General features: G+C 45.4%; 1 protein-coding gene across 10 annotated transcripts in view; it reads left to right on the top strand.

Annotated features, from left to right (window-relative positions):
- LOC100117775 (disco-interacting protein 2) overlaps positions 1 to 15,025 on the top strand; it is a 60,323-nt gene that overhangs the window by 13,474 nt on the left and 31,824 nt on the right. For 6 of the 10 annotated variants that reach the window (XM_008213957.4, XM_008213956.4, XM_016988868.3 and 3 more), the window contains exon 1: positions 9,246 to 13,232. The exons of the other annotated variants lie outside the window; for them this stretch is intronic. In XM_008213957.4, coding sequence (XP_008212179.1) covers positions 11,147 to 13,232 — 2,086 coding nt within the window. In that variant the 5' untranslated portion in view covers positions 9,246 to 11,146. Of the gene's footprint in view, positions 1 to 9,245; positions 13,233 to 15,025 lie in introns of those variants that run through there. 10 annotated transcript variants of the gene reach the window in all.

The following is a 15,025-nucleotide window of genomic DNA, read 5'->3' as shown; positions in this document are numbered from 1 at the left end:
TGTAATGGGTCAGTGGGAGCAGTATACGTACACCGGGCGGATCGCCGCTCGAAAATCTGATACCGTTTTGTGTGTGGCTCGCGCCTTTCTCGGGTAGGTATTTAATTTGGAGTGTTTGATGGTTTTTTTATTGGGCTTATCCATATTATAAGCTAGTGTGTAATGAAAAATGATGTCTATACTGAAGTACGTAATACGGACGTTACTGTGTGTAGGAAAGTAGTTCAAAAGGTTCAGGAGCAGATTGAAGCCGTAACAAAAGAAGAGCACTTTCTTCATTATGTTTTGTTGTTTACATAGCGAGATGTGTATATCTTTCAGATACTTGATTTTATTTCAAGACTCACATTTTGAAAAAAATCCATCGATCAAAAGCTATGCGCTATTTAATACATTAATCGCAACTAGAGCACGAGCAGTAAAACAACAATAGGTGAAGACAATGAAGCCCAGAAGCAGTCGAAATGTCGCGAAGTCAAGCAATAATCAAATGCAAAAGGGGGAAGGCGAGAGAGAACAACAAAGCTCGGATTGTCCGGTTAATCTGTCGCTACGGTTGTTGCAGTCTAGCGCACTCACAGGGGGACGGGCTTCATAACAGCATTGTACACACGCGCCCGTCATTCTTTTCTAGTTTATAATAGAAAAATTTTCGAGTTCGCTCGTGACCAGAAACAAGGGCAATAACTTTGCCGGCCGTTGCGTAATCTTCACTGTGCGGCACGTGGACTGCTGTGTGTACGGGCGAAACGAGTGAATAAATATAAGTTATCCAGTTTAATAAATCGGCTGGTTCTAGAAAAATGGCTAAAGTCGATTTATTAAAGCTTCGACTCGCTAGATGAATCACCTCGGCGTGTTGTTAGGACTGGGATATAATGAGAGGAAGGCTGCTATTGGAATAGACTGTGTGATATTGTAGTAACTCACGAAAATAGAATGACATAGAGAACTGATTTTTTTAATTTGTTTGATGGATGGAATGTATAAGATAGGGTTTTCTTTATTTTATTGGGGCAAATTTAGCCGCGCGAATGCATACTTTCGTTTTGATGGAAAATTTAATAACGCTGGTGTCGCTTTGAGAAGAGAAAAAAGTAGTTCAAAACGTTTAGCGCTCATTGTGCCATGAAGTCGTCGTTGGAGAAATTAAGTCATTCAGGCTTTTATCACAGTTGTTATGTGCGATTGGAGAAAAGTAGAAAACTTGAAGTTTAGTGTACTTGGAAAATTCACTTTACTTAGTGTCATATTAGTCTTAATTTTTTAATTCATATAAAATGCTCATAATTTAGCAAATGTGCTCGAAAATTAGAAAAGTTGTTTTGATTTTCTATTCTTCAGAGTTAGCTTAGAAAACACTAGAAGAATTATCACCCGCAATGGTCATAATGCACAATATTATACATTTTATGAATGCTTTCATTGAACTAATAAAGCAGATTTTAATACTTCTAAAAGTACTAATTACCGCCATTATCATAATAATTCGTTTATTTAACTTTCTCTCCGATCCATAAAGCTTATTATAAAAAGTTTTTTACTCTTCTTGAAATGGATATCCATGTAATCTTTATTTCAATCTCCTTACACGTCACTTAATTATCATCGACTGGTATGGAATGAGAGTCTGGTATTCTTCTTTTATTTCTCCTCCCAGTAAGATCATCTTGCATATTTAACTGCTGATTCATGCAATCAAAGAGCGTACTTAGTTTTATTTAATTAATAAAGATCTTTATAATGAAATTACATAATTTACTTTGAAGCCGAAATAAACATCTCATAATAAAATACGCCGTTAGGTTGAAGAAGATGTGAGATAGTTAACGATGATTGCTTTAAAATGTAGCGGTAATCCACATATCAGTTCAGTTTTAAGAAAAAAAAATACAAAAAAATTAACGACATTTGCTACCTTTACTTTATACAACGCAATTAATTTCAATCTTGGGGGCGACTATTTTTCAAAAAGATTTTTCTCAATACTTGCCCCCGACTCTCTAAATCTTGCAACCATAAGATTTAAAGTATGATAACGCAGGTATAAAGATACTATTTAGGGCGAAATTCGACACCCAAGAATTTCTATCGCACTAAGCTCTCTCCACAAAGTGCACATAACAAATCACGAAAGAGAAAATTGTTTTGAAATATCGTCGTATTCAATAATACCCACGACCGAGAGCACGCGACAATTACGCAAAAGACACGTATCTATTAAAGTCCCAATCAGCACCCAGTTGTTTTCTTCTGCTCTTGGGAACGTATATCCATGTGTATATATTAACCTATAAACTTCTCACTCGCGGAGGCGTATGGAGGACCGGTTACTTGCCTCACACAAAAGTGTCGCAGCGGCTCAAGCTTATTGACGCAGGATGTTTGCAGCATAGCTCGAACTTTTATCGTCCAAGGCCACCTGTGTGTGCGCACGCGTACAAAGCAAACGTCCTCCAGTTACCTTGGCTCGACTTTTTCCTCTTGTTCTTCGTCTTCTTTTCTCTCTCGTCTTCGCTCCTTATATACTTCCTAAGCGCAAAAAACACTCGAGAATGGGATTGAGTTACCAGTGTGCTCTAGATATTTACGCGAGACGGCGCGAGATTATGGAGGCGAAAAAAGCAAAAGTGTGAATATCAAGCGCAAAGTAGAGTCAATTTAGCAGACGTGAAAAAAAGCTGCTTCTTCACGAGTCTAGCGTTGTTTGCACTGTTCTTGCTAAAGTGCGTGCAGAGCAGCTATAGTTGCAGTTGGGAAATAGAAATCTGGAAAATTTCGTCAATCTTGAGAGTCTCTTCTGCGTTGGGTGGATATTATATGCGAGGAGATTAGGGATTACAAAATTCGCTCCATGTGCAGAGAGAGTTGTCGACACACACTTGCATTGTTGAATTAGCTTTTCTTCGTTTGACGTAATTGTTGAAATTTAAAATGCGTAATAAAAACTGAAGCCTGAAGACCTGTGGTAATTGACACGTTATTTTTCGTGGTTCTCGTTGTGAACACCTGAACGACAGATATATATCTGAATATTTCTCTGATCATAATACAAAGGCGTGCATTGACTCCTTAATAATTTATAACGCGTATGAATTAGATATTCCAAAGGGGACGGCATTGCGGTTCAGCGAAACGTTAGACGTTGAATAATTTATCACAATAACCCGGCTCGATAAATATCGATCAAGCCAATCAGAACGGTTAATTCAAACCGACAAGGAATACGATTTTTTGCGTTATCCTGCGTGCGCAGGTGATAAAATATTCATTTGTAAAGAATAAATTAAGCACGGGGCTTTTGAATGCAGAGATTGAAATTAGAAATATTCGTATATTCTTTATGATACTTCCTATAAAGATAACGACATTTACGGTCGCCGGTTGTGTACGTAATATCGAAGCTGTTATTGTGGAGAGTCATATGACATGTACGTTTTTGAATCCGTTTACGTAATGACGCGTTATTTTCGAGATTGCCTTGACTTTATGATTTTAGCATCCAGCTTTCCGGACACACTCGGTGATTCTCTTCCAACATAAAACTTAACTGTTCAAGTAAATAAAAAAGAATTTCCGTCATACAATCGTAAGATGCGGTCGAATCAAATCCTTTGCTTTTGTGTATAGCATTACAGTCTCGTCTGGAACATTCCACTGAAGCAAACCCAGATGTATGCAAGTATTCATCACACTACAAACGCTTGGTAACCCGAAAAAAATCGAAACGTGAAATAAAAACGAGGTGGAATACAGGCGCTGCTCAAACGTACGCATAATCGAATGCTCAGTAGCCGCGGAGTCGCATTGCATTTATGCACAACATAAACTCCGTTATAAACTCGGAGAGAGAAGCGACCCTTCGTGAGAACGGAATATGCGATGTAGATAGAGCAACGGAAAAAGAGCGGAGCTATAGAGAGAAAACTAAAGACGAAGAGCCTCGGCTTCCCGGAAGCAGACTCCAGAAGACAGCGAGGCGTCTTCGATGCTACTACATATGATATACTCGGCCGCTTCTTGCTCAGCGCGTCGATAAATCCGTTCTCTCCCTTACTGCAGCGCATCGGGGAAGAAGCCCTTCTTCTCGACGACGAGTCTCTCTTACTCTTTATCTTTCTCTTCATACCGTCGACGGAAGTGTCAACGTCGTCGAAACTATGTACTCTCTCGTCATCGCCTTTGTATAATGCAAGCGTGTCTCGATGCTTCGCGATAGATAAGCCGATTCGCTAGATGCGTGTGTGTGTAAGCAGACGAGCCGTTACTTTCCGCGTTCGTTTGCGATTACGCGTCGCCTGTGGAAAAACGGTGGGGATTTTTAATTGGGGATGACTGCGAAGGATCATTGTTATTAGTAGGAAGTGAGGAAGCGCATATCGGAGGAGAGAAGAGAATACGGGTAGGCGAACGAATGCTCATGCGATGCGTGTACGGTGAAACGACGTGATAATTCACCGGCTGCGTTTTAACTGTTCATAATGTGCGCAGTGAGGGAATTTGATACGGCCGTGAGTTTTATTTGAGAGGAACAATGTTTTGGATGTTGCGCAGTAGGAAGGTGATCGATCAAAATGTAAATTGGTAAAAGTCGACTGCCTATGCTGATATAATATTACGACTAAATGCTTGCAGTTGTAATGACTGTGTTATAAGTTTGTTTTTTCTTATAACCAAATCTTTTCGTCGGGTCTGATACAGATATACAATTTGGAAAGTTATTCGTAAGATATCTTCGACTTTTCTGGGGGTTTATCTTATCTGCTTGCTCTCACTCTATGTACCAAAGACGTCTTTCATTCGAAAGGGGCCTGGAAGTCATAAGACGTCTTTGAGAAGGCGATATACTGAACAATGGCGGACTAGAACGTTTATGTACCGTACATTTCGTATTACACTAACCAGGGAACAATAAAATGTTGAGAATATGAGTTATATACAGTCTGTACATGTGTTATACCGTAAGAGCAAAAGTTCGATAATTGACATTTACAGATTTATCGCCACGATCAAAGTGGGTTGTTTGTTAAACGAATGTACGGTTGAGTATGCATTAAATTATCAATGACTTCGTTATCGGTATAGCTTGTGTTTTTCAACTGAGTTTCTTGAGAATTTATATTTTATAAAAGATTTTGTAAGATCATCAATAATCTTTGACATTATAACTAATACGAAACAGTAATTATAAGTATATGATAAAAAATCAAATAATGCAAGAATATCAGACAATAATCTAATCTTGTGATCAATATTGCATATTTGCTCGGCTACAATGATAATTTATGAAAATTGAAGTATCAGAGTATGCGCATAAGCAAAGATGTTTTCTTCGTTATTTTTGCACGAGGTTCAATTCCAATCACACTAATCCCGCGCATTCTAAGAAAGAAAAATCTACTGTACAGAAAAAAAGAAACACCAACTCGTACACCATCGCATTTCCATAAAATGCCGCCAACCATAACTACGATTATTAAACGCTACACACCCGCAAGGACTTCCAATAAGACCGCAATAAAACCGATCTTATCGCCGCAACGCCAACCACAGCTCAAGGCAGAGGCAGCAGCAGCAGCAGCTCATCTCTCGGCTCGTCCGCAATCAGTGCCACCGATCGGCGGTATTTTATTCAAATTTTCAAGGCCGCCGTGCATCCATCGCCCAGAGGTCCCAAAACGAAGTCGGGCAAAAAGTCCTGGCGTAATGATTCGCGGATCGAGCCGCAACGTCTTCTGCGCAATGTCTCGTTTTTCTCTTCTTTCATGTACGCTCTTTCTCTCGGTGCGCGCAGTTTCTTTATTCTTGCTGCGATGACAAGAGGGAGAGAGAGAAAGAATGTAAGAAAGGAACGGAGATGGCGAGAGCGTGTTGCCGGCAAAAGATCATAAAGTAGAGAGAGATGGGGGGGGGGGGTAATTGAGATAAAGCGGTAAAAATTGGATGGAAAAGGAGAGAAAAAGAATCGGCGAATATTGCTTATATTATAGATATGATGGGGAGGTATTTATTTGCTTGTTTGCATATTTTAAGGAATTTTTTATTCCTAGCTTAATGATGAGCAAGTTTTTATTGCCTGGTTTTATCTCCAACTCCTATTAAATTGCTTTGAATTCTTTCTAGATTCTATATAGCCTCTGATTGGTAATTGGTTGCTCATTTTCAAAAAGTAAAAATTGAGAAACCAAACTTAATTTCGCGATTTCTGTGTCCGTCGACGGATAGCGATGTATATAATGAGTAATAAAATAAAGCAGTTTTGGATTGGCCCTTTCCCCGCTGCTCAAATTATCTGTGTCTCTGGTTGAGCAAGTATAGGTGGCGCGCAGGTGCTATCCCATTCCCCTTATCTCTATCTGCGAGTCCAGTGCATTTATAGAGGTACGTCACCTAAGCCAAAAGTGCCTAGACGCGGACCTGATGCTTGGACCACTTATGCTATAACTGTCTAAGTATATTAATAAATAATTAATAACTAGAGGCTACGTAAAAATGAACCAAACTCGTAGCCAGGAGTTGACCCTACGGAGAAAAACTGAGGAATAAAAGGAGAATCGCAGGGAAAAGCAAAAATCCGAAAGAGGTTGAAGAGATCAAGGCTATAGATACGCGTACGGGTATAGATGCGCAAGAGAGAACTCGCTGTATATGATATACAAAAGAAGCAAGTGGTGAGAATATACACGCAGAAATAAGAGACACAAAAACTACGACAGATCGATGAAAACTAGAAAGTGGTTTTGCCGCTCTCGGAGATATGAATAATAGATCTTTTTTAATTGGCGCAGACGATGAAATACGAAAATATACTCTAACCACACAAACGTCGGAAAAACAGAAGCTCACTTAAAACGGTATGTTTACCTAAAAAGCTTGTAGACAGCGCGATGCATACATATATCGAGTAATTAGCGAGGATATCGCATTCAAACGATCGGCGCAAATCTGGTTACTTTCATCGTTCTTCTATACCACACAAACACATACACCCGGGCAAGAAACCACTTGCATAATCCGCACATATACATAAACGAAAAATCCTATCCTCTCCGTAGCGTGACTCTTGCGGAAAGCTTCCATTGATCGCGAATTGACTGCATGAATGACGCAAGAGGCAAAAAGCAGTCGGAGGAATCGATATCGAAAAGAAAGCCAAGAGTAGATCAAAGCAGCGAATCGAAGCTGTACGTATACGCTGAAAGAACAAACAGAGAAGAAGGAGGAGAAGGAGGGAAAGGAAAATAAGGGAGAGAAGCGCGCAGGGAATGCAGGGCCGAGCTCACGCACAGCCTCCTCTCTCTCTCGCTCTCTCCCCCCTCTCTCTCTCTCTCTCTCTCTCTCTCTCTCTCTCTCTCTCTAATAGAATATACAAGGAGGAACAAGGACGCTGGGTAAAAAAGGAGCGACATGAGGAGAGATAGTGGGGAAACGAGATATGCGCACCGAGAGCAGAGCCGCATACGTGAATAATATGGGTAAAGCTGAAAACGTACGAAGATTGGAGGAAAGAGAAAGAGAGAGAAACCACTATTCGCGCCCTTTTCTTTATCTATCAATCCTTTCGAATTTTTCCGCGCGCGGTGCAGATACTTCTTTCCTTTGCCTATTTTCGCCAGCTATTCGTTTATCATTCGTTCGCTTGTTTATTTATCTGCGAGCTCAAGGAACTTATTCAGGGATGAATAAACGGCTGATAATCGTAAATAGCTCGACGGTGTTTACCGACGCGAGTACTGTAACGCCTCGATTAAAACACGTCGACGACCTTGTTTGGACGCCAGTGCGCTTTACTATTTTTGTCCACAGTTCTTCTACCATTTAAACTCTTTCAAAATTCACTTGTCTACGCGTATGCAGTCTTTTTTGCGATTCGATCTTCTCTCCGTAAACGATACCTCGCAAAATTGTACCCAGCAGCAGCCTCTCTGCCAATCCCGATGAGTCCCCTGATTAAAAACTCGAAAAATTTTGCCTCAGCCGTGTGTGCAAATCGAAAGAAACAACCAAATTATAACCACCTGGTCCCGGGTATATTTCGCGTCATTATACCTGCTGTTTGCGCAGCCGCGAGAAACTCGTCTTATACGCACAAGTCTCGGTGAGCCAACGCGTGTATATACCTATATATACACGCGAGTACAGGGAGAAAACCTCCGAGGGCGGCAGGAGAGAGAGAGAGAGAGAGAGCCGGACGATAAACCGGTGACGAGAGGAGAAGGAGGCATTTTAGAGGAACGCTGCGCACACTGGTGTGTATACACCAGGGAAAAGAAGAAGAAGAAGAAGCGTACGAGGCATAGACGGAGATAGGTATTATCCACACGTACCGTGGGTACATAGAGGATCGAGTCGAGCTGTATATATGTATACACGAACGAAGCAGGAAGAGATGAAAGGCTCTCTACTGCAGCTCGACGGGCTGTATAGAAAGAGGTAAGGGAGAGAGAGAGAGAGAGAGAGAGAGAGAGAGGTATGTTCATGTGTGGAGGCGAGAGAGAGAGAGAGAGAGAGAGAGAGAGAGAGAGAGAGAGAGAGAGAGAGAGACAGAGAGATCGGTTCCCATATTTCTCTCTCGTCGTCGCCCGCCGGCAGGACTAGTCAGACTAGTTCGGAAAATTTTCGGACGGTAAATCATCGTGCGCACTACTACCACCGCCGGTGTGTAAAATCTCTCTCTGCGTATAATTGAAAATACAAGAAGAAAGTAGAGACGTATCTCAATACACACCAAAACAAGATCGGCATTCCCCGACGCGCGTCCTTTAATGCACTCTCCCGCGCGCATTAACTTAATACCAGACTACTCGGTGTATTATCCCTCGCCTAGGAAGAAAGAAAATGATAGCAGCAGCAGCGGTGCCGCAGGACAGACGAGAAAATGCAGGAGTAGCCGCGGCAGAGAGAGAGAGAGAGAGAGAGAGAGAGAGAGAGAGAGAGAGAGAGAGAGAGAGAGAGAGAGAGAGAGAGAGAGAGAGAGAGGCCGCGAGCACAGGGAAGGAGAAGAGTGGGATGCTGCTGCAGCAGCGAGAGTGGACGGACGGCATGCCACCACTCCTCTCTCTCTCTCTCTCTTCGTGTGTACACCTCTCTCATGTATAGCTATATACACGGTCTATCTCTCCCTCTCGCGAGCGCGCCTTTACTCCCGTGTCACGACTTTTATTCGCCGCTGCCTTCTCTTACCTCCTCGGCGCGGCGCGCGCGACGGTGCGGCAGCAGGCAAGGATAGCACCGAGCGCCAGTCGAGTGCCGCGTCTCGTTCGCGAGAGCCGCGCACGCACGCCGCTCGCTTGTGTATACCGATCGTCGTGCCGATTTTTACCGCACAGTATCAGAATACCTACAGATCGTCGATCCTCGCTTGGTACCGGTCGTCAGTTCGGTGCTTTTCGGTGGATGACCGGTTCTCGAAGGGCGGGGGGGGGTGGGGGGGAGATCGGTTGGAAAATCGGCTGAAAAAGAGTTTACGATTTGTTTATTCGGAGGATCACGTGCAGAATACCTCGCGCGTATTTCTCTACTGAAGAAGAAGGAGAAGAAGAAGAAGTGGAGGAGGAAGCAGCAAGTGGTCTCTCGGCGTTCTCCGAGGTGGCGGCTGGCGAACGGCGCAATTCGCTCTTTCTCTCTCTCTCTCTCTCTCTCTCTCTCCCTCTCTCTCTCTCTCTCTCTCTCTCTCTCCTCTTCCTGTGGATTCGCCCGATCGAATCTCGAATGGAATTCTCTGTCTTCCTTTGACGCCGCTGCTGCTGCTGTGTTTGTGCAACTAAGTGGCTACGAAACGCTGAAGAAACGGCTAGTTTGCCTTAATTAGCTCGTTCGTTAGCCGAGCGTAGCAGCTTCGTTAGGCAGTTTGTGCAGCAGATCAAGGCGGGAGGAGAGGAGAAAAAGCGAGTGAGATCGAAAAGTCCGCGTAATTCGACGCTCCGAAAAAGTGCCCCTACTCGACTCTGCGTGGGCGAGTCGCGAGTGGGGGAGAGGACGCGCGCAACAAGAGGAAAGTGAAGGCGCTCTCTCGGTCCTCTTTGGGATGCGCGAGTTATGCCCCTTCGGGAGTGACTCTCTCGCGCGGCTTGCGAAATAAAAACAAACGCCGGTTAATGTTGTTGTTACTGCAGTACGCGAGCACAATACCCGTGACCTAGAGAGTCGTGGATTCGCTCCGATAGGCCTTGCAGAATAAGAAGAAACGCGCGAGAGGGAGATATGCATGGAAAAAGAAGCAGCAGGAGATAATTCGAGGCCTGATGCCCAGGGTCGAAGAGATTAAGCTCGAAAACGCGATTGAAGATGCTGCGGCTCGATAAGGATCCGGCGTGGTGGTAATCTTCGAGGCGGGAAAAAAGTCAGCCGAGAGAGTGAAGGTGAAGAGACTTTGCGTGTTTCGTGGATTATTCGCGGCGAGAGCAAGAGATGATGATGCCCGCATCGCTCAGATAAGAGCCGCAAGCAAGAAGAGAGCAGGAGGAGGAGGAGAAGCTTCGGAGAGGATCGTGTTTTTCATGGGTATTGCGGATGATTGAAAATTGCAGACTCTCCTCCTCGCCGGCCGGGAATAAGGGCAGGATGGAGCGAGAGCCGAGGAATTGAAATAATGAAATGCTCGTTACGAGGCAAGAACGGCCTTTCGAGATGATTAGGAAACCAAATTCTGTACAGCGTGACAAAGACTCGAAGGAGAGATAAGATAGAAAGATAGAAGGCTGATAAGTAAGAGATAACGCTCTCGGAGTCCAGTTTTCGACGTTTGCATTCACGAGAATCCACTGGTTCTTGCGTAACGAACCAGCGTTATCAGCGACGATCGCAGGCATCTCAATTACCCGCCGAAATTGAAACGTTCGCGAGTTTAAAATCCGCGCTCGGTTAATTTCTCTCCGGTGAAAAAGGAAGAAGAATCGGCAAAATCGCTCGTTAGGAATGAGCGAGCCGCTGCTTTTCGCAACTCAAGAGAAAGCGTAAAAGAGAGGCCCAAACGCGAGCCACGCGCGCGGTCATCGCTCGTTAGTCGTGTGTGTAAACTCGCATCGGCGGCGGCGCTCGTTAGTGAGGGAAGTGATTCGACGGCCGGTGATGAAAAACGCTTGGAATGAACGTGATTTTTGTTAGTGCAAAGTGACACATACATGCATAAGTGACAGTGCGAAAAATGAGGACGTTATCGTTTGAGAATCTGAGGAGGCTCGTCGGTAGGAGGAAGGACCGGGACCACGAGCCGTCTTTCGAGCGCAGCGAGTCCTTCAAGCGCATTTCCATTAGGAAGAGTTACCTCGATCGAGGTAAAAGACGCACCAGGTTGCAGAAAGCCAGCGATTTGGCTGAGACCACGGCCGCTGCACCGGTGGTCACCGTTGAGATGTCATCCCGTACTAGGACGAAGAAGGTTGTTGGACCGACGATCGTTCAGGTCCGAGGTGGTGGGAATGTCTCGGACGAGTTTGACGTTGACGAGAAAAAGGAGAAGAGGATCAGTCGCGATGACGTTGAGGTCTTCGGTATCAACGAGGTAGTGATAGAGGAGGACGATGATGAGGATGAAATGAAGGTGAAAAGGAAGACTCCTGCTGGAACCATAGTCTACGGACAGTGGCTCAACGACATCGATTCTTCGTACTCTTTGAAAGACCGAAAGTACAAGATGGACTCTTACTCTTCTCGTGACTCCAAGTTCGACTCCTCCCGTGAGAGGATATACATCTCGCAGGAGAAGCGTCCGTTCGCCAAACAAAACTTCGCCATGTCTCCTGTGAGGAAAATCAACGAGGACAACGAGAACAATTGCAAGGTCTCGTCGGTGCTCATCGAGATGGATAAGTCCCCTCAGCTGCCTAGATCGCAGTCCAGAATTCAAATGAGGGATGAACTCGACAGCCTAGAAGCGGTGGACGAGTACGACAACCGAAGCACAGCCGAAGACTACAACAGCACAACGTCCAACAACGTTATCACCGTCAACGCCGTTCCTCGTTGGCGGGATCCACCGAGTGTTCCAGCCACTAGCAGTTACTCCCTGTCCTCGAATCCGGGCGTCGAGTCCAGTCTGGAGGATAGGTACAATGACCGGAGCGTTATCTCCAGAACGGTATCAGCACCTGACAAACCGGTCGTTGGCAAAACCGACACAACTTCGACCAGAGCTTCTGGGTTTAGCCTATCCCTGTCCTTTTCCAGACTGACGACTGATTTGAAGTCAGCAGCTATGACCACCAAAAATGGTCTATTCAGAAGACGCAAGAGGCCGACTCCGATGAAGCCGTCTCCGAGCGTCAGCGCCCAAGGTTACTTCGAGCGAACCGCAGCCGCGTCAACCTCTACCAGAAGATCCAGGAGGAGTAACGTAGGAAGTGGCAGGAGAAGACCAGTCTACACGTCCAGAAGACGAAAGATTACAACGAGTAAGCCTAGTCCAGCACCAGACAGTCCGGTCTGGTTTGTACCACCCGAAAGGCGAAGATCCAACCGCCAACGTGGCAGAGTCTGGAGGGAAGTCCGTTACCTTCCTCAGGATGACGGTAAATCAGACGCTGACAACGTGGACAGCAAATCCAATAACTGGTCCAACGACTCGAACCTGTCCGACGAATTCGACGACAAGAAGCTTCTGCTGTCCGGAGACTTTGAGGAAAAGTCTGAGGCTTCGCTAAACCCTCGAAAAGCCGACTCTGGCTCGAACCTCGATTCCTCGTCGTTGGTCTCCAGCTTGGCCAGCTCCACATCTCTCAAACCCAAGATCAGCGACTTTAACGAGGACAAGATCTTCTACGAAGAGTACCGTGGCGACAAGTCCAAACCCGTCAACCCTCCCGAGAGCAACTACTTCGCTAGCAGTCAGTTCCTGGGATTCGTAGCCAAAAGCGCTGGTCGAAACGTCGTCACAACCACCATCACCACCACCAACAACAGCAACCAGCGCTGCGGTTGCACCTCCTCCAGTGAATCCGACGAACCAGAGCGGGTTTTACTGGTCGTGGGTGGCAGTAAGAAGGACGGCAAGGACGCGGTAAGTCTGAACGTCGCCGGTGGCGAGAAGAGGAACTGCTCCGTGGTACTGGTAGTGGAGAGTCAGAGATCCAGTGGCGTCAACAGACAGCAGGAGGTTGGACCAGGCCAGAGGAGGCGACCGCTCAGAAGAAAGTCTCAACTGAGGCGGGGCGGCGCTGCCGGTGGTAACAACGCCAGGGGACAGCCAGTTTACCTCGCAAGGAGGAGGTCGTCGCTCAGGAGGAGACCCTGTAGTAAGAAATTGATTTAATGGACGCACGGGTGTAATGCCGGGGATTAATATGTCTTCTAGGAATTATGATCGAACCAAATACGTACACGTAATAAGCGAGCAAATCGAATCTCGAGTGAATTATTTTATCGATGAATTATGTTTATTTCGCATGCACTGCACACATGCAAGAGGTGCGTGATTTATCGTGAAACTTCACTTTCTAGATAGTGTTTGATTTTGAAAACGCGTTATCGTAAATTTTGAACTTGAAATTAAAGAAAAGCGTCGCAAACCAGTTTCATAACACCGCACCACACGCAAACTTTACAATCCTTCATTTAGCTAACAGTCCGCATCAAACGTCTGGCTTTTCATTATCATTCAAAATAACATTGCGAGAATCTAATTTATAACTAACAATCCTCTCGCGCATCTCATTAAACGCGACTCGTGCCGCAACGCGAGCGGCAGACGCGCTCAAAAACAAAAGCCGTTTCGCATCATTTCCACAAAAAGAAGCGGCTATGCTATATACTGCCAGTCGAGAAAAATGCAGTAACAAACAATCCCGCGAATTATGCAGTCGCTTGTGCTCGCGCATTTTCGTAAGCACGTGCGCGCACGAGCGCGTTGCACACTATGCCTTCTTTCCACACGCGTACACATCGAAGCTCGCAACATGATTTCATATTTTCCTCGCGGAGTATTTCTCCTTATCGCGGGAGATTTTCCCTTTTCCGCAAGCGCCGGCGGGAGCTACGATGCGTGACGACGTGTTCTGCTCGTCGGAACGCGCCTATCATTTTGTCTCGCACTCGGCGGCGCGTAATTTGCGCTCTTATTGCGCGCGCGATCCGCCTCCTTTTCGCCCGGTAGCATCTCGGTGTATTTAACGGTGTTTTTTGCGTTTCCTATAAAATTATCCACGTATGTACAGAGTCGCGCTTTTGCGTGCACGCGCGCTCGGGATGCTTTTCGAAAGTTTTCGGAAGACTCGAAAATTGCGATGATGAGCGTTTCTTCTTCTCCTATTGCGAGGCATTAGTGTGTGTATGCATGGTGTATACCTCGCGTGATACGAGAGTAGAGAGAGAGAGAGAGAGAGAGAGAGAGAGAGAGAGAGAGAGAGAGAGAGAGAGGTATCTCTCAGTGCGCGCACGCGCGGATTCGATGAAACGGAAAGTGCTCGCGGGCTTTTCTCGTATTATGTTGTATACGCGCAGCGACGTAAAATCCATCTCCTTTTTTAGGATATATAACGGAGCTAGCGAAACGTGAAACTATCTCGTACGCTTAGCTCGTATTAAAATGATAAGCGCCGCGCAGCGAGTGTGCAGCAGCAGAGGACTTCCGTATTGATTTCCAAGTGAAATCACTGCAGCCGGTCTCTCAAGGGAGCTTGAAATATACGCTGTAAATCGCGCGCGCTCGTTGTACAAACTCCGCGCTTTCTTTTATTAGAAAAATCATATCGGGCCGCTGATCTATATTATTCTTTCTTTCGCAATTATGAGGTAATTGCGGCTTCGGTTTGTTGCTATACCGGCAGCGTTATATTCAATTAGCGCAGAGCATTGTCGGGGGGCAACTCGCGAGCTCGCGCGTTTAATTAAGTTTTCCCGATATTTTTCGATTAGAACGTTATAAAATAGAGAAAACTCGCAGAGTAGTCGGCGTAATTACGGGAGTCAGAAGTGTGCGGCGCGGGGTATACACTATTCAACGAAAGTCTCGAAAAGAAAGAGCGATTCTTTCCGCGATATTGTATGGCATAGTCGAGCACGCGATAATTCTCCGCTCGGCGGTAGCGGC

Source organism: Nasonia vitripennis, chromosome 1 (assembly GCF_009193385.2).
Source record: "Nasonia vitripennis strain AsymCx chromosome 1, Nvit_psr_1.1, whole genome shotgun sequence".
NCBI lineage: Eukaryota > Metazoa > Arthropoda > Insecta > Hymenoptera > Pteromalidae > Nasonia > Nasonia vitripennis.
This window is presented reverse-complemented; position numbering and strand designations above follow the sequence as displayed.